Source organism: Ammospiza caudacuta, chromosome 2 (genome assembly GCF_027887145.1).
Source record: "Ammospiza caudacuta isolate bAmmCau1 chromosome 2, bAmmCau1.pri, whole genome shotgun sequence".
In the NCBI taxonomy this organism is placed as follows: domain Eukaryota; kingdom Metazoa; phylum Chordata; class Aves; order Passeriformes; family Passerellidae; genus Ammospiza; species Ammospiza caudacuta.
Genome location: NC_080594.1, coordinates 80,006,829 through 80,027,168, shown reverse-complemented (window position 1 = coordinate 80,027,168; position 20,340 = coordinate 80,006,829). Strand labels below are relative to the sequence as shown.

The 20,340-nt window shown below is 38.1% G+C and overlaps 1 protein-coding gene across 1 annotated transcript in view; it reads left to right on the top strand.

Moving 5' to 3' along the window:
* ABCC4 (ATP binding cassette subfamily C member 4) overlaps positions 1-20,340 on the top strand; it is a 141,713-nt gene that overhangs the window by 23,534 nt on the left and 97,839 nt on the right. Inside the window, exons 7-14 of the mRNA XM_058821742.1 lie at positions 2,118-2,243; positions 5,043-5,292; positions 7,466-7,570; positions 11,787-11,876; positions 12,233-12,424; positions 13,930-14,024; positions 14,131-14,217; positions 20,185-20,281. Of these exons, the coding sequence (XP_058677725.1) occupies positions 2,118-2,243; positions 5,043-5,292; positions 7,466-7,570; positions 11,787-11,876; positions 12,233-12,424; positions 13,930-14,024; positions 14,131-14,217; positions 20,185-20,281 (1,042 nt within the window). The remainder of the gene's footprint in view (positions 1-2,117; positions 2,244-5,042; positions 5,293-7,465; positions 7,571-11,786; positions 11,877-12,232; positions 12,425-13,929; positions 14,025-14,130; positions 14,218-20,184; positions 20,282-20,340) is intronic.

Here is a 20,340-nt window from a genome sequence, read left to right as displayed (position 1 = left end):
AAATACACATGGCCCAATATATTATTTGAGAAGCAGTTCAGTTATTGGACTGAAGACCATTTTATATGTATTTTATTCACAAGAGCTGGATGCTTTCATTGCTTAGTCATGCAACTGTAGTATTTTTATTTAAAGTCCTTTTTGTTGAAGATAAAAGCTGTGTCTAACTGCTGTGTCAGACATAATTAAAACACACCAAATATGCCTTGTGAAAGCAAAAAGGAATTTTGCAGCTAGATTAATTTAGAATGGTTTTCAGTATCATAGAGAGGTCTTCTCAGACAAAAATGTTCAGGTCCTTTCTTACTGCACTTTCTTATTGACATGCTATGTGAGCCTGTATTGGACTGATCTGTTTGTACTCTGAACTTAATATTTTTGGAGCCAGGGACATGTCTTTCTCTGCAGTAATTAACCATCAATGCACTGGATGTCTCTATACTTCAAGCCATTATACAACATCACTAAGCCTGTGGCTTCTGGTATGTATGTACAAAATATGCTTATTGCAAAGTAGGGGAGTGTAACTTGAAAAAAATTTTAAGAAGACCACTCCCCCAACCTCCTGAGCATTTTAAACCAATTTGAAACAGGATGGTTACTGTGATGACATTTCAACAGGAAAACTGAAAAATTGGTTTATGAGAACTATAGCCTTTTTTGAGTCACACCATTTTAAAAAAAGAAACCTCTGTTAACTTTATTATTTAATCTATCTACTTCAACTTTCTATTATGTGGAGACAAAGCCTGGAAGTTAGGTGACTTTTCAGGATTGTAGGTGAGAGTTGTTTGCTGCTGCAGAGCCATGAGCAACACATGCTAATTTTGTCTTTCCCAGTGGTGGTGTGTGTATGGGGAAGAAATAATGAGCTATTACATTATTGAAGCAATTGTTTTTCTGTGACTGTTTCTTTTTGAAAAAGGGGAAGGATGAAATAGCAAAGATAAACTCATTCCATGTTGATGTGATTGGTTTAGTCTAGATTATTTTCCTCAGTGTTATTAAGAATCCATGATTACACTAGGGCTAAGTTTCTAAATGCCTTTTTTTAGTTCCCTTGTATAAATATTTTTAATACCCTGCTTCAGCCATCCTAACATTTATGGAATGTTGGTGCTGAGAAGTTTTTTAAAATGACAAGTAGGTGCTTGAAATTCTTTCAACTTGCGTTCTTTAATTATGGTGATTCCTTCCAGTGTATCAGAGAGATCTTCCAGGGGACAGGTTAAGCTGAGAAAGCCTTCTAAAAATTCATGTCTTCTAAAAAGATTTGAATTTTTTAATGATCTCTGAATCTTAACTTTCATTGTTATATGCAAAAATAAGTAATTTAGAAGGTAAAGGTATGTTTTATCAAAATAAGATCTACCATAGTTTTCCAGGTGCAAAGTGTTTGTCTACATGAATGAATTCAGAATTTTAATGGGGTCTATTAGCATGATTTATGCATTTATTATGTGGCTTCTAACTTTCAATGCTTTTTTCCTAATTAAAACGGTGACTTTATTATTTAATTATATATATTTTTCATTTTTTTCCATCAGTACAAACATAGTGTGGGACTAAAAGAGATATATTTAAATTAGTGTTAGTTACAATTAATGATTAAATAATTTTTTTTTAAAGAAACCATATCTAGATTATCTAATGAATTATTGCTCATGTACTAAGTAATCTCTGCTTCAACTATAGTTAATCCTAAAAAGTCACAAATGAGGCCAATTTCTTTACCAACATCAGGAGAACTTTATAACAAGTGTGGTTGTTTTGGTATTTTGAAATCTTTATAAAGTAATTTTCTGATTTTTGTTTTGTTCTAAATGCAACAAACAGCGGATATGTTGTTTGAGGAGTACTGCATGTTTGCACAAACTGACATATAGTCCTGAACTTTGAATCAGCTCTCAGTTCCCTGAGAAGCAGGAATCAAACATACCAAGTGTGTCTGCTGTGTGGCAGCTTTAGGATACTGGTCTTCAGGAAAACCCTTTAATGCAATTGCAGTTTGGTGAATAGTCTTTAGAAATAAAAGCAAAAACTTCATACATATGTTATGTGTTCATAAATAGTCTTCTTTAGGGAATCTGAGGATTTTTCCTTTGTCCTATTTTCAGAAGCAAGACAGCTGCCTTAACAGATGTCAGGATTAGGACCATGAATGAAGTGATAAGCGGTATGAAGATAATAAAGATGTACGCTTGGGAAAAATCATTTGCGGAACTTGTGAATGGTTTAAGAAGGTAATCCTGGAAAGATACAGCTTGATGTATGATCAGTGTCATTTTCCATTCTGTGCATGTGAATAAGTGCTTTATTTTGTGCTTTAAAATGCAGTTTGCATGCAGTTTTTGACCTTTTAAAAATTTTTTTTATATAGCAACAGTGGAGGAATGAAGATACATTCTAAGGGAATAAAAAATTTTAAAATCCTCAAAACTTCAATAATTCAGGCTTTTTTGTGCTTCTTTTAACAGTTGTGTTCAAAATGAGCAACTAATAAGCTGTAGCAGTTGTAATGCAGCAATTTTACCCTCCTTTTATGTATTTTATTACTCAAGCCACCTGGGAAAGGAAGAAGGAGGAAAGACAGCAGATCAGAAATTCAATTGTTATTCAACTGGCAAGGCCAGCTGAGTTTGGTATCCTAAGACATTTAATTTCAGAGGTTCTTTGACATCAGATTAAAACATACTAATAAGTTTGATTTTCAGTCAGTATTTGCCCTTTTACTTAACACTGTAACAGCATTCAGTACTAAAGGTTAACTGTAGGAGTTTGGGTGCATATTTCTTATAAACTGATTTTCATGTCATGTACCCCTCCAGCATATGAATAGAAGGTTGGTATCCTGCTGCAGATTATCTGACTTTTTTCATTTTAAATGTTTAATTTTGGAAATCCTTTTCTTGAAAGGGATTTTTTCCCTTTACATCCATGTGCAGGCCTGCAAACTTGCAAATGTTCCCTGAGATGTTCCTTCCCATGCACATAATTGCTTTCCTCTGTTGGATTGTAGGATCCTGTGCTGATTGAATGTTCATGACTGATGGGAAGCTTTTGTGTCTTGGATGGAGCCAGAAAAAATATTTCTTTATTGAAAGCTTCCTCAGTGGGTTGTATTCACACCAAATTTTAGATTTCCAAGTTCAACACCTCATTAGGATTAGAGGCTTCCTTTTTAGTGTTGGAAAGAAATGAGATCTTCTAGAACACACCTTGAGCCTTCTTTCCTTTCTTGAGCTGCGTTGTGGAAAACTATAATTAAAACTCTTAAATTTAACCAGATGCTTTATTGTCCAGTATTTCCACATTGACCCTTGAGAGTGGCTGAAATGCCATCTGAACTCCTCCATTTCTCTTTTTTTCTTGTGTCTGTCTGCATCAGTTTCCTTTTGTGCAAGTTTGTGCTTCAAGACAGTGTAAAATTTATTATATGCAGCCTGCAGGTAGGCTGTAATTTATCTGGTATTTATGGAGAGTAGCGCAAAAAACTTGTTGATTATCCACAGATAATGAGAGGATTATTAAGGATTATTAAAGGGTGGGAAAAGAGTTTCATCCAGGGTTGTAGAAGTAATTGAATTAGATCCAATTCAAATAGTTTACATACAAATGTTCCTTCTCTGTACTCTGAAGGAGATTAGAGATGGTGAACCCTTAAGCTGAAAAAAGAAGTCTTTGAAACTCTTTAAAAGTCTGTCAGTTCAGCCAATTTGGCAAATACAGTGGGAAAGTTGCTTAACTAGTTTTCCAGTAGTGCATCTTGCATCCTTTTCTTCTTTAAGTGGTTACTTAATTTACTTCAAATTGTATAATCACAACTTGAGTTTCTAATCTTAATGTATAGTTCCAAGTGGAAGGTGATCAAAATTATTAAAAACTTCCCAAAGAATTGCCATGAATATGGCAAAACTTCCCAAAGAATATGTGGAAAGAGAAATTAGGAATTCTTTTGGGATTTTATATTTGATAGTATTAAGTAGACAAAAAGTAGAATACATGGGGAAGGAGTAAGTTGTTTTGGCTGTCTTGATAAAGAAAAATGATTATATTAATAAGGAGGTAAGCCTGATAGCATCCACATTGTAGTGGATGAGAGTGCAGTAACATTTTGAGCATTGGACTTGTTGAGTCATTTAGAAGTGGAAACTGCAATTAAATGAAATGGAAATTGAGAACAAATGCATGAGCAGCTTTTGGGTTGCTGGAGGGAGACTTTTATGTCTGTGCAATACTTCAGTCACTATTTAGCTTGGGCAATGACTGGCAGAACAGTTGGCCTCACAGATAAGTGTTTTCCTAATTTATGAACCAGAATTCCTAGAGCAAAAGAAGGCAGGAGCAGGGTCCAAATTGGGAAGGATTTAGACTGAGATGAAAGGAAATACTCTAATTCCTGTGGTATAGCTTGAGGAGCAGCAGCTGAATAATGGCAGATACTTGGGCCATGGGCAAACTCTTGATCTTCTGGAGATTGCCTTGGTTTTTTTGACTGCAGAGTATGTGTTGGTCTTGTCATGAGTTCTGTGACTGAACTCCAGTGGATTTTGATATTGGAAGGATAAGGAGTTTGTGGGTGCTTGGCCTTTATACAAATTTTTGTTTTCCTCTTTGCTGTTGCATGCAGGCCAAAAATTTTTGCAGCAGATTATAATCTGAATTAAAATACTTGTTTGACTAGGGAAGAAAAACATAGTACGTTAGTTTTCTGACTCTGAAAAATAATTGTTTTCTATAGCTATTAAGATATTAAATATAAAATGAATTTCTCCTTTGAATTTCCAAGCCTCTTAAATTCTGGTTGATTTTTGGGTTTTTGTGGGTTTTTTTAGGTTTGTTTGTTTGGTTTTGGTTTTGTTTTGTTATTTACCATATAACATGTTTTCTTCACTGTTGTTTGCATAGGAGTTGGGGTGGTGCAAGGGGAGGAGGAAGGATGTGAAAGTAGAATCCTGATGGGGGGGTTTCCCTCATCCTGTTGTTGAGGGTGGCAGTAATGGGAGAGATTAATGTGATTTGTTTATGTTCTGCATTTTTAGGAAGGAGATTGCCATGGTTATGAAAAGCTCTTACCTTCGAGGACTGAACTTAGCCTCGTTCTTTGTGGCAAGCAAAATTACAGTGTTCATGACTTTCATGGCATATGTCCTACTTGGGAATGTCATCTCTGCGAGCAGGGTGTTTGTGGCAGTGTCCCTGTACGGAGCAGTGAGACTCACAGTGACCCTGTTCTTCCCTTCGGCCGTGGAGAGAGTGTCTGAGTCGGTGATCAGCATCCGGCGGATCAAGGTAGCCTTACTGGCTGGGAGGGGTCTGCATTCCTTCTCTTACTCTACCTTGTTCCTTCTCTTACTCTGCCTTTGTCTCTTACTCTACATTTGTCACTGACAAATGCAGCCTTATTATGGTTTTGCAGTTTGGGATCTGTAATGAAATAACCTGTTTGGAAAATGGAAGGTCTCTGCATGGGAAGGACATTGAGATGCTTGAGTGCGTCCAGAGGAGGCCAGTTAGGTTGGTGAGGGGCTTGGAACACAAGTCCTGTGAGGAATGGCTGAGGGAGCTGGGTGTATTCAGCCTGGAGAAAAGGATACTCAGAGGTGACCTTATCACTGTCTACAACTCCCTGAAAGGCTGTAGTCAGCTGGGGGTTGGTCTCTTTCACCAGGCAGCAGCTGACAGAACCAGAGGACACAGTCTCAGGCTGCATCAAGGGAAACATAGGTTGGATATTAGGAAAAAGTTTTTTACAGAAATGGTGGTAAAGTTCTGGAATGATCTGCCAGGGGAGGTGGTGGAGTCACCATCCCTGGATGTGTTTAAAAAAAGACTGGATGTTGCACTCAGTGCCATGGTTTAGTTGAGGTGTTGGGGCGTGGGTTGGACTCTATGATCTTGAAGGTCTCTTCCAACCTAGTGATTCTGTGAATTCTGCATGCAGGTACAAAAAACGTGACATCATGCAGGTACAAAAAACGTGACATGCGCTGTAGGGTGAGCCGAGATGTAGGAGCAAAGTGTGCATGGCAAAGAGGTGTTGTAGGCATTTCTGAAGTGAGAGGAACGTGTGTACAGATATGCAGGCATGCTGGGATTGGGGTTTGAAGAACAAAGCAGGCCGATGGGAACTCTAGGATTCATGTTTCACACTGCAGTACCCTGTCATCTGTGGAGGACAGGTGTGAGCCCCAGCTTCTCTCTTGTGGCTGCTTTCAGTGCTGGAGTGAAGACTCAAATTCAGTAAGAACGAGCATTGGTAGTGCTGAGGCTGGTCTAACAGAACCAGCACCATGTTCTGATGCTCTTTGGTGTTAACAGGAGTGTGTTGTACACCATGGACTGCTGTGTTAAAATGCTTGGCTTCTCACTGCACTCCAAAGCAATGCCCACCAGCCAGAGTCTGAGCAGTACCTCTGTGCCTGGAAAGCCTAGCAGTAATCTCCCTGCCCTCCCATGGCTCCTGACATCCTCCTCCTGCTCCCTCTTAGTTACTGCTTTCTGTGAGTCTTCAGCAGCTGTCTCACATCTGCAAACTCTTAGCTGAGCACTTGTTAACTACTCTTGGCTTCTACAATCAAGACGTTCCTCCTCTTCCCAAAATACTGTGTGCTGCTGCCTATTTAAGGTCGTTAGACTCCATGAGTCAAAGGATAAAAGAAATTTTTTTTTAGGTTTTGTCATAAAACTGTGGCAGCTGTTAACCTTAAAAGTTTTCTGTGGAAATAGCACCTTTCCTTTCTAAATGTGTTTGGGCTATTGAAAATCCAGCATCAGGCAAGGTGTGGCAGAAGTGTGACTGTGGTACAAAGTGCATGCTTATGCAAATTGAAGGAAGAGTTTGCTGACTGGGATGTAATGTAGAATAGGAGTGCAGTAGTGAAAGTGGAGTGAGCCAGGTTTGCAGATGTAAGCAAGTTTCTTTTTTTGTTCATGTCCTGGACTTTAAAATGAGGAAGTGTTCAGAGAGTGTTCTGTCTCCTACTGGCCACTTGAAGAATGCTTAACAGAGACAATGGACAGCTGCTTACTGCATCCTCATTATTCTTCCAATGAAATAACAGAAGCCTTTGCCAGCAGTGGAATGAGAAGGTGTTGCAGTGAGAGTTTCACCTCTTCTGCATAGAAAGAACGACTTAAACAATTTAAAAAGTCGTTAGTGATTCAAGGAAAAGACAGGACCGGTTCTTAAGATCTATTTCTTTCTGGAATTCATTATTGAGCAGGTGGTTGTTAGAGTCCTCTCAAGTCTGCACTTCTGGAGGTTTTTCGGGAGGGAGAGCTGTCTAGTTACAGGTCCACTGTTGAAGTTGTGCATTGCCTTGGAAATGCAATTTTTTGATCAGTTTGTGGTTGTTTTTTCCAGCCCATAATTAATGTTGTGTATGCTGCCTTCAAAAAATGTGTTCCTTTCCCATTCTCAGTCTCACTTTAGGCAATATCCTCTTCTTTTCTTTTATTGCAGAACTTTCTGATGCTTGATGAGGTCTCACACTTCAAGCCACAACTGCAGGGCAGTAATGAAAATATCATTCTTGATGTTCATGATTTGACTTGCTCTTGGGATAAGGTAAATTTACTTGCATATTAAGTATATTGGTGCTGTCAGCATTTGAAATCTAAAATGCAGTGTATGTATGTATGGTGTGCTGATAGTTCGTATTCCATCCTTTGTGTTTGAGAATCCTTTCATTATGTTGAGCTAACTGTTGAATAGTACTGAAGACGCTATCAAGTGCATCTTAAAAGCAGCTATTTCTCAATACTATACTAAATTAAAAACTTGGTATTTCTCAGGGAAAATATCTCTTTTTATTAAGCAGCACTGCATTGTGGCTGAGGTACTTAAATTGGAATTAAGGACAGACAGCACAGCAAGGTCAGCCTTATTGTGTGGGGGTTTTTTCTGTAACTGAATGTTTGATCTGTCCATTAGTCTAGAACCAGTACAATATTATACTTATCACAACAGGTTTGAAAGCTTTAGAGACGAGTCAGCATGTATTTGTTGCTCTGTACTTTGAGACTGTTCAGCTGCACATTTTTTCTACTTAAAATGCACCAAACTCACCAAAATGGCTGGAAAAAGGGACAATAAACGTGATAAATTTATTATATATCTCTTTTATGTAATAAAGGCAAGGGTTGACTGTTTCTGTTTTAAAACTTTAATTGCTATGGTAAGCAGCAATTTGTGAGGAGCTGTTGGTGCTATTGCAGCCTGGCAGTAGCCTCACACAGTAGAGACTTCAGTCTCCATGACAAGTGCTGGAAGTTCTAAAAATTATGAATGGATCAGGATACTGGCATTACTTTTGCATATAAGTGTAATGCAAATAAGACATCACATATTTCACTTTCTAAGCCCTGTTCCCCAACCTGTGCTGTGGCCCAAGGAAGATCAGGTGTGAAAACATATGAGATAAGGATCTATGTACTTGTAGCTACATAGCTGCCAAAGAAAACTGCTATTTTATTCTGCTTTACTTTCTCAGACTTCTCTGTGTCATCAATATTTCTGAGGCATTGACCAAGCTTTTAAATTTTAATAGATATGAAAGAGTTGATTGTGAATACATTCTAATGCAAAATGCAGTGTATTGCTTAATCTTTGTTTTCTTCTCAAACTGACTTTGGTACCACCATTAACAATTTACAGGAAATGGTTGCATAAAGTTCCCATAAAATACTTTTTTTTTTTTATTAGTTGTTTATATTGCATAAAGCAGGGTAGCATGACTGGAATTACTGGTTTCCTTTCAGTTAAAACCAAAACCCAAACCAAGCCATCCACAAAACTGTTAATGTAACTTCCATTTTGATATTGAATTGCAGTGTGCATGGGAGAAGAGTATTTCTCTCAGAACTGTTAGGATCTGCTTAGAAAGTTTCTACTATATACTCTTAAAATGATGCAAAATAATTTTATAGACTTGATCACTGAAAAAAGTGGTAAGTTCTGATAGAGACAAGTTATGAAAGGAGTAATATAAATATGTATCCTTTGTCAAGCAGTAGGGTTAGCTTGCTACCCTGACTGGGTTTCTCAAGACATTTGGATGTCTGTACAGACACTCTACAACAGGATGATAATTTTTTTTATTTTTTAGTGATTGTGTGCCAAAAGCGATACTAAAACCACCAACCAAGAAGCAACCCATGAATCCAAAATCACTTTATGTGAAAAAGGAATTATTAGCTACACTTTTAGGAAAACAGGCTAACATGGTGTATTACAGTTTCTCAAAAGATAAACAAAACCAATTGTTTTCCTGGTCACACTCTTGTTTTACTTAGGCAGGTATTATCTGAGTACCACAGGCTAGTCTGATGCCAGCATGGAACTAGGGATTCTTCAGTGCAGCTTTTTACTGATGTTCCTTGAATTTACAGAACAGTCTGTCTTGCTCAACTGAGCAACTTGAGATTTAAAACCTCAGCATTTGAGCAGAGGCCAAATTTATCCTTTGTGATTTTAGTCCTTACATGAGAAGCCTAAGTAGTATAGTACTTTCATGCAATATATGATCTCTGTGTCCCTTAGGTGGGCAGAACTGTTTCATTTTCTTGTGTGTAGGATGTGTAAGGTCTGCCCAAGCTCAGCTAAGGAGTTGCTCCCCTGAAGGGATCATTCTTGTGTCCTCTTGTCCTTGCATTCTCTGTCTGTTGCCTCCCTTGTGCTGGTTGTTAATGCTGGTTTGTATGACCTTGTGGTGAAGCAGCTTGGAGGGATAAAGCAATAGAAAATGAATCACTTGTAATGAGATCAGTTTTCTGATAGCTGAGTCCCATAAACAACACATGCAAGGTTAGGCAGAAGGAGGGAAGTTGGAGACACAGCAAGCTGACAGGGCACAGGGAGCTGGGGCATTTCTGATCATGAGCTGCCAGGTGTACTTAGCTGTAATGTTAGTCTGTGCTCTAATTTAAGTGCCTCAGTTTAGTGCCTAAAAATGGGTGTGGTGAATTCAGGACAAATTGTCTTTAATTATAAGGAATGCTATTTTGGAAAAATATCATGTTTCTTAGGTGTGTGTGGCTGTGCTGTTTGCTTGAATTACTACTTTTGTGTAGGCTCTATGATAAATTCCAACTGCTATAATGTATAGTATGGCAGTAATAGTATAAAAACTTTAAGAAAATCTTTCTGTAATGTTTTTTGGCTCTTAGGTTATATTTTTTCAAGTTTTTGATGTGGGTGGAAATGTCTTTGCACTTCTGTGAATACAGAAGCACATCCTCAAGATGCCTGAAGAAGGGCCTGTGTGTCCGAAAGCTTATTTTTTTCTATATAGACATTGATTTAGGAAGAGATATGTTCTCTTACTGCAAACACTGTGTTAAAAAAATAAAATCTTTGGCGGTCAAAATCTGTAGAGTTCTCCTGACCTTAGCACTTAGGTGAGCACCTGAGCTGTGCTCTCTGGGCAGAGGAATCAGCTTCGAGGTCAGGTGCTGCTGCTTGGGTGGGTGGTGAGGTTGTGCAGAGAAAAGGAAAAAAATCCCGTTGGTGCCACCTTGTGGAAATCCATAATGGCAGCAGGAGTGGTTCAGCAGAGCTGCACAAGGAGCTCAGTTCAGCTTCTGGCAGGATCTCCTGAGGATCTCCTGTGAGCCCTGCAGTGCATCCCAGAGCTCTGGCAGCGGGGCTGCCTGCCAGGGATTTCTTCTGGCATGAGTGAGCACAAGTGTGCCATCCCAGCTATCCCAGCCATCACAGATGGGGATGGATACTGGATTTCTCCTTCTTCCCAAGTAATTGGAAATGAATTGCAGGCTTCCTCCTTTGCAGTCCCTGAACATTTTTGGCTTGTGTCATCTTTTATGTGGAGTTATGGTGGTGGCCTTTTCAGCCTCTTGAACTTCAAAAGGTGGCTGGAGATTTTAAGGTATTCTTAACCTTGCTCTTCTGTTTTTGGAGCTTAAGGCTGGGTTTTTGTTTAGTCCTTTAATAAAGTACTTTTGGTTTTTTTTTTTAATGCATATATTTTACTGTTTGTATTTTAGTGTCAGTCATGCTTAGTGTGGGTAAAGATGCAAGTGCAGGCAGATTGTGTTACAAAGGTGTTTTGCTTTAATGAGAGGGAGCTGCACCAGGTCCTTAGAAATTGCTGTTTAGCATAGCTGTTAAAGACCTGAGCATCCTTTCTTTCCACAAGTAGGCATTTTTGGAACCTTGAAAGGAGAGGTGCAACATATGTTGGGACATAAGCTCTTCCATAACGTGAAGGATAGGCATACCAAAAAGGAATATTAAGCTGACACTCCTAGGGTAGTACAAATGAATATCCAGTATACAAGATGGAGTTGTGTAAAATCAAATGGCATTTTTATGGTTTTACTTTGGGTAGAGCCTTGACTAGGGCAAACACAGCCCTGGCTTTCCTGAGGCTCTGATATTCTCAGCTCTCCATTTGTCTGTGTGCTCAGAGTGGCTGAGTGTGTTGTGCTGGGAATGCTGGTGTGGTGGCCAGCACAGAGCTCATGTTCCTGAGGCTGCCACCCAGATATGTGGGCTCTGAGGCAGCCCTGCTTCTGCTGCCTTTGGCCTCCTTCTTCCTTGAATGCTCTTTTAGCTGTGTTGCATGTTCATGGGGAAGGATGAGGGTCTTTTAAAAGTATTTGTGAATTACTGAAGAGACAAAAATCATATGCCTAAAAATATGGTGGGCATATGGACTGGTAGTTTACAGTGATGCATGCACATTGTTTTCTGTTTCTAAATATTCATTTTGATGGTTTATATTTCATTGCTGAGAAATCCTGACTTTTTCTCAAATTTCCAGACTTTAGAAACCCCAACACTTCAACAGATTTCGTTTACTGTCAGACGAGGGGAGTTACTGGCTGTGATTGGTCCTGTAGGAGCTGGAAAAGTAAGTCTTAATATTTATACCATTCCATGAGGCTTTTGACTCTATTAAATGTGAAAACTAGCAACCTGAAAATATACAGTTCCTTTATGTGCATAATCACACACTCTGCATCAGAGTACTGGCGTTCAGGATAGGCCCATGTCCTTTTGGATGGGGAGGAGGTGATGTGGAGCTCAGCAGTATTTTGTGTGTTGCTTCATGACTGCATGAAGACTAGTGCCTTCCTACTGTTTAGCAGTAGTTTGAGACACAAGGTGAAATAAGCCATTGTGGTAGTAAAATCTGCCCAGTCTCTGATGTCTTTAGTGCAACCAAACCTTTTAATTTTTACTTTATTTTTTTAAAATCTTTTTCAGTCTTCTCTCTTAAGTGCCATACTTGGTGAGCTGCCGAAAGACAAGGGTTCAATAAATGTTACTGGAAGAATTGCCTATGTTTCACAGCAGCCTTGGGTGTTTTCTGGCACTGTAAGAAGTAATATACTGTTTGACAAGGAATATGAGAAAGAAAAGTACGAAAATGTTTTAAAAGTCTGTGCTCTTAAAAAGGTAAGGCTTTCTCCTTGTGTATTTTCTTTCCATTGTAATTTTTATTCTAGTATTCTTTCAGGCCTGTGGTACAGGCTGCAATGTACAATATATGGAATTGTTGTAAGTAGCATGTGAAATGACTCCTGTTGCTCATCAGAAATGTGCAATTATTTTTGCTATCCTTGTGTAAGGCATCCCCTTCTAATTCCCAAAGCTTACACTAGGGGGAGGTATAGCACGTATGAAGCACGGACGAATTTGGGAAAAGCTGTTCCCTATTATTCTGTTTCATAATTACATTTTAGCCATTTTTAACATATGTTATGGTTGGGGTGTGTGCAAATGCAGTAAGAGGCAGAAAACAAATGATCAAGCTAGCACTCTTTGTGGCTTTAGTTTCATAAATATCCTGTATGCTTTCCTTTGAAATAAATGTTGTGTTTGCTATATATTATGCATTGCAAACAGTTATCAAAAGAACCGTAGGCCTATGTACTGAAGAACTTGCTGAACCCAAGTAGTTTCATGAAAAAATATATTTGAAAGGTTTGTGTGCAAAGGAGTTTGTGACATGAGATATAGAAGAGGATTAAGCCAGATTTGTCAAGAAACAGACATTTTGCTTGGCAGCTAAAAAGGTTTTGTGCAGCATGTTATGATATTTCTGTCAGCAGCAACACAGGTGAAAAGCAGATGGTTACTGTAGTGAGCGTTTTTTGCAAGATTTTTACACTTGGAAGATAGTTTTAGTGTCTCCTGCTGATATTCAGTCATGTTGTTGTCTAAACTTAAGGCTTTAATGACTTTAAAAGACAGCAAACAGCATTTTAAAAATCCCCACTTCATATTGATGGTAGATTTGCTTTCATAGTTTTCTTGCAAATTTATGTGTCTTATAAAAGCTGTGAATAAGCTTTCAGAATATGTTTTGTAGCTTAATGTATAACTTCTGTATTTCTTGAATAGGAAATATGATAATATGACATACAACACTATGTAATTTTGTTGTTTTATCCACAATACTGAAGTCCCAAATCTGTGTGATGAATGTTGTAATTATTTTTCCTGAATACATTTCAGTAAGAATAAAAACAATCTGTTTTTTAGGGATATTGGCAAGATAATTTACCGATAATAATTAGTGCAGTTTTTATTTTTTGTGACAGCTAATTTTGTTCAAATAAAAGCTTAATAACTTTACTGTTAGGTATTTTATTTGGTTTTCTGAATCACCAATAAATATTCCTTGCAAGACTAAGGATAGTAGTGCACTTTACTTTGGCACAGCTGTAGAAAAAGTGAACTTTAGGATCTCATCTATTTTTTCTGCTTTCTCAATTACCCTTTGCTGAAAGTACAGAGTCATAAAGCAACTGCAGATATTACATTTAGTATGAAACCTTATATTTAATGTGTTACATTAGTACTTTTCAAATAAGAAATGTAACATTGAAACAGCTTTGTCAGTGTTTGAAGTTAAAATGATTTTAAAAATATTTTTATCTGTTCTTTCACATTCACAGGACTTGGAATTAATGGCAAATGGTGACCTAACAGTAATAGGAGATCGTGGAGCTACTCTGAGTGGGGGACAGAAGGCCCGTGTAAATCTGGCCAGGCTAGTGGTTTTTGCTATTTCTAAAATTTATAAATTGTCAGATTCCAGTGACTAAAGTGAACTAATGTAAGACTTTGTTATACTGACATTTCTTTAAACCTTTCAGAGCCGTGTATCAAGATGCAGACATCTATCTTTTGGATGACCCACTGAGTGCAGTAGATGCTGAAGTTGGAAGACATTTGTTTGAAAAGTAGGTTACTACTTTATTTTAATATAAAATGCAACTGTTTTATTGTAATTCCTTATCAAAAAACTTGGGACAGCATTTCTGAGGACATGGATTTCTTCATAAAACTTTGTACATTCGCTTTCTGATTTGTTTTTCCCCCATTTTATGTAATTGGAAGATACAGGGTTTTTTTCTTCCCCTCTATGTTTTGTTGACTTTGTTCTTTATTTTTAAAAGCCCTGTAAAAATCTGTTTTGGAGATACTATAAATAGAAATATTCTTAAGGGAATATCTGTCATTTTCTTAAGGAAAATGTTGAGTTTCATACATGAGTATTGGGGTTTATGAATAATGGGGTTTACGAATATTAATAGTGAGTGAAGAATAAAATGGGGTGGGATTTTAAATCTCTTTTTAGTTTGCTACAACTTTACTAGCTAGTAATAAGCACTTAATTCAACTGGCTAAAGGAGAGGAGAGAACTGTCTTAGACTGTTGAATAATTTTTAATTTTGATTCTTGAAGTTTCTCCTGGGTAGGTGAAACGGGGCATGTGGCCTGCAGAGCAGACAGCAGAAAGCAGAAGTAAAGAGAATGTATAAATTTACTATGTAAGAGGGGGATGCTGGACCCTTCCCCACTTCCAAAGAAACAGGGGAGAGTTCATTAAAAGTCAGGTTTCCTTTTCAGTGAGTTTCTTCTTCTCCATCCTTCTGACACTGTCTAATCTAAGGCACATAGGTGAGTTGCAGAATAATTTGGTTAGTCCCAGCCAGTGTTTTGTCCTTACTTCTTCACAGCTTGCAGCTCTCTATGTTAAAAGGTATAATCTAGAATTTACTAGAAGAAGCTTCTGTTGGTGAAATTCAGTGGTCTTTGGTTCAGGCCTTCAGCAAATGTGTTTTGTTTAGCATACTTGCATCCTTTGAATTCCATGCTCCAAATACATGAATTAATTTGGTTTTACTATTGTTCTCTCCTGTCCTCCCCTAGGTAATCATAAAAACTTGCAGAAATCTTGCAGAAATGGTCGTAGAAATTGCACTGAGTAGCAGTGGCATGAATGTTCTTTTTTTCCCCATACAGGGAAGCTTTTAGTATTTAAATTTGAAAGTTGTACATCCTGTTGATGTTGGCGGTTTCAAATCTGGACCCTCTGAAACCCCTTTAACATGTTGCTTTATTTTACTGATGTTTTCAAAAGGCTATTGTTTGTTTCTGTCTGTTGGTGTGGAGTAAGAGTTTTATGCTGCATGGGCTTTACGTTCATTTTTCAGCTGCCACGACTGACAGATGGAGTTCATCACCTCTGTAGTTCACATGCACTATCACATTCCTTTAATGCCTGTTGAAGCTTTCTAGGCTTCATCTGCTGCTTTTCTGTTTCTGCACAAGATCTCTCTGCAACTCCAGCATCTGACTGTATCAGTGCCTGAGTTCTGAAAGTGCACCCACCTGAGCTGTTCCCCTGTCTCTCCCTGAAGCCTTAAGGTCTCTTCTTGAAGAGGGAGATGAGAAAGTGCCCTGGTGCCTTGTGGAGGAGGGCAGGCTGCCTCTTCAGCTTGCTCTACTTTTCATGTGAGCTGTGACACTGGCAGCATCTGCATTCTACTGCAAACCTGCAAATGTGGATTTTTTGCATGTGCAAAACTATAGAGGAGATAGAAGCCATTGCACTGTGTTTTGCTGATAAGATGAGGAGGAATAAAGAGGTTATCTCAGAGAATTTGAAACTCAGACAAGTAGCTGGGGTTGTTTCTGTACTTTCATTTTTTCTCCACAACTCCAGATCAGATTGAGCAAAACACAAAGAAGTAGAATGAAAGCATTTTTAAGAAAATGGGCTGGGTGTAGTAGTACTGGGAAGGAAAACCAAGCAATGCCTCCCTACACAAGACTTTAGGGGGAGTTTATTACAAACAGAAGTTGTCTTCTGAGGCCTCCCTGGAATCTGTAAAGGTACTGGGGGTAGTGGGGAGAGCATTATGTTAAGTAATTTGCTTTGAGAAACAAGGCAAGGCATGTACTTTAGTGCTTCCTGAATAGTGCTAGAAATGTGGAGAAGACAGAGAGCACTTGGGCAAGAATGATTTCTTAGAACATGGTGCTGAGGAATGTCCAAAACACCACTTCATGCAGGCTGCTCCCCCAGGAGTCCAAACCACGAGGCTTAAAACAATGGATGAGATGGAAGAAGCAGGGGATTTTTTAATGAGAATCTGAAGTGGATATTGTTCAGTTCACTCACTTTTTTTTCTTGCAATTTTATGTTAAAGTTTATTTTTTTTACAAGTGTCTAGTGTGTGTGTTTACAAAGATAGGTATGTTCCTAGTAATTCCCCAAAGCTATGGCATGTGGGTGGCTGGTTCATTACATTTGCTGCTTTTTTGTATTCTATTCAGCTACTGCAGTAAGTAGTTTAAAATATATAAATAGTTTTCAAATGAGAAAGAATGCAAGTAGCACAGCTCCAGTGGGAAAAGAGACCATGATATTATTAATAAAGGACTTTGGCTCTTAAGAATTTCTTCGTGATTCAGACAAGTAATTCTGTGGATGATGGAGTAGATAAAGGCAGTTTTTCAATTAATTCCTCTTTCCTGGTCAGATTCCTTGGAAGGTATAAACTGAAGAGTTCCTATTTTTGTGTTATTTGTTGCCTTTTTTCCTGTGGGTTCTTGATAGTTAATAGTAGGCTTTTAATTCACTTTTAGGAAATCCAATAGTTTGAGAACTCTAGTTTCAAAATGAGGGACAGCCATCACAGATCCAGGAGCACATTTCTTTGTATGGTGAAGTTTGGAGCAGATGGGGATTTCTAAGAAAATTGTTCAATTGCACTTGGATCTCAAGGAATTTCCTACTTTCCCTTTTTATCTATATCATATTGTTTCAGATCACTTTTAGATAGAGATAAAATTGTGTCCCACCAGCAGTATTGACTCAAAAGTCATGTGTTTAAGAGTGAGATTTATATTTCATCAGTCTATTGGGGCATGCCTTTCTCTAGGTATTGTTACTTCCTGTGTATCTTTTTCAGTGACAGGAGCTGTGTACAAGTCTCAGTTGATTATCAGCTTGATTTCTTTCTTTCTTTCTCCTCTGTGCTTGTGAGAGTAGACAGAGTTGCAGGACAGTTTAGAAATCTTTTAAAATAAGGCCTAAAAGACCTAAAGTTGTCATGGTTCTTGGGAGTGGTATGCACATCATTCCTAGTATTAGACAAAATTCACATAGAAAAAGTTCTGAAACACCAGGATCTCTGGCTCAGAAAGTTCCTAATATATGGACTCTGGAGGCTGGAAATGGATGCCAGAGGAAGAATCTCCCGGTGTACTTTCTCCAGCCATCCAGTGCTACCTGATGCCTGGAATAGGTAAATGGATTTTGTGGACCAGTTGTATTTATGTGTGACTGGGACTTGTCATGAGATGGAGATAAATCATTATCAAGGTAGGCATAGAAGCAGAAGCAGCAGAGTAGAAAAAGAGACAGCAGAGTAGAATGTGTAGGGTATGGGGTTTTTTTGTCTCTAGCAAGCATAGTACCTTTTTTAAAAATTTTGTATATTTTGAAATGTGCAAAACTAACTGGGGGGTTGTTCTCCCTAAACTGCTTAAATTTAAATGGAAGGGAGAGGAAAACAAATATAGGAAGTAAATTAATGTAACAAAAGGTTTATGCCTGTGAGCACTTATGCATGTGCTTTAATTTCATTTCAGTGGTTATTTTCATTGAAATGAATACAAGTATTAACTAGAGTAAAGTTAAAATTGCGTGCAAACTTCCAAAAAGGAGAGGGAGAAAAAATGGTAAGGAAGAAAGTAGAATCATTAAAGAAGAGACATTTTGCAGAGGTGAAAGAAAGCTGGTTCTTGGAGATAAAAACTTAAAAAAGATTGAAGGAAAACTTGTCTCAAAGAAAAGCAGAACTGATAGGGAAGGAAGAACAAATGAGGATTTGTATGCACAAAGTGCAAAGACTCTGCCTGTGCATAGGGGAGCACTGTGTTGTTGTGGGCCCCCTTCTCAGTGTCTCCTGCTTCATGCTCTGCACTATCAAAGCTCAAGCTAATTATTTTTTAATTCTGTAGCAGTTTGCTGTCAAAGTGCAGTGGGTTTTTCAAATGAGTTATATCATCCTGTTACTTAAGTTTGTTAACTTAAAATACTCTTTGCTTATTTTTGTTGAATCGGAAGAGTGTAGTTTCTAGAGAGGTCTGTCCCGATTCTGGTATTTCTGATGATGTTTTGGCTGTGGGATGTGAATTAGTAGGTGCATGCAGCAGGGTGAAGTGCTAGATGTTGAGTCCATGAAGGTACAACGAGCAGGGAGCAGTAGTGTGGAAAAGGAGGTGTAGAGTGTTGTAGATGGCAAACCCAGTATGACTCAGCAATGTCGTGCTCTTGTTAAGGAAATGGGACCTTGGTATTTATGACTAGTGCTGTATGTGGCAGTGCAACTGAAATAATACTCCTGTTATGCTTTGTAGATGTAAAGTCTCAGTTGAAATAATGTTTCAATTTTGTGCCCTTCAAAAAATGTATAGACCAGCTTCATACTCCAGTATATGCAGTCAGGAACATTCAGGTCCAGGGCAGGGAGGCAAAATAGAAAGCTATCTGCAACTTAAAAGAAAAGTCTATTTGGGAGACTTCTTTATTACTTCTATTTGTTTTTCTTTCATGTCTGGAGGACTTCAAGTATGAAGGGACCTTGTACACAGGAATGAACTGGTCTAGGGGCCCTTGGGGATGTAATGGATTGAAATTGCATCAAAGGACTTAAACTTGAGCTTCAGAGAAAAAAATTATGGCGGCAAGGGTAGCTTGTCCCTGGAATACATTTTCAAGGGTGTTGTGATTTCTGTTTAGCTTAAACATGGAGAAGAACCCATTTAACTTCTGCCAGGAACATTTTTACGTTTAAATTGATTCTTAGTTGGGGAAGAGGATGCAACTTTCACAGTCCCTTCATCTCGCTTTTTCTTGTACTCCAGAGAGGCTGGAGTGTTCTTGCGGTGTTCTCCGTCTGGATCTGGTGTGACTGTGTGCATAGTTGTGTGTGTGCTTGTGCATGTAATAAATGTGACAGTGGAGTTGGTGCAGCAGTTTGTCCTGTTGTCATGCATGAAGTGAGCTCACAGTCTAACCAAGTGTGCCTCTGAAGAGTAGTGGACAGTCCCAGGGAAGGTGAACCATCTGGGTTTTAAAAGACAGATAAGTATGTTGTGGCAGTGCTGGGCTGGCTCCAGCAGATGTCTGAACTCTTGGGCCAGTCACATCCCCTGCTGAGAAGGCTTTCAGTGGGTTCTCTGTCTCATCAGTGAGAAAGGGACACACCTCAGATCGTCATTCGCTTAGAATTGGGCTTTTCACCTGGTTGTTGTTCTTCAGTCATACAGAACAGTATTTCTAAAAGCAGATGGATGATGAAACTAAGCCTTAGTGAGCCTGTTGTAAAAATAAACATTTATGGACTATTTTGGAATGTTATGAGTTTTTTTTCCTTAAATCAGTAGTACTGTGTAATTCTCCAGAAGAGTCTCTGTGGCTCAGTGTTACAGCTGGTCTGAAAGCTTCTCTCAAAGAAGACATACATTTACTGGCTCTATTTCTCCATAATTTAACACAGTATCTTGCCCTTCTTTCTCTTTCCTTTAGAATAATTTTTAAAAATTTGCAATTCAGCTTATGACATGTACATTTGTTGCAAGAATGTTTAAGACAACTTTAATGAAATGTCTTATTGCCTCCTCTTTTTTTGCAGATCAGAAATAATTATATATCTTTTCCCTAGCTTGAAAACTTAAGAAATTAAATGAGGAACATGTTTTGTTAAGGTTTTATATAGTTTTCATAAATCTAGTAAGCATGGTCATCTTCTTATTTTAAAAACTGAGAAATTGAATAGAAGAGGTTTTCCAGAAATAAATAAAGTCTTCTAGGACATTTAATTTTCATTAATCTTTCCATCTCTTTGCAGATGTATTTGTCAAGCCTTACGTCAGAAGATTTCTGTTTTGGTCACTCACCAGTTGCAATATCTCCATGCTGCAAATCAGATTCTAATTTTAAAGGATGTAAGTAATTTTAATATCTATACTTATATTTTTTCATTATCCTTTTTAATCTAAGAAAG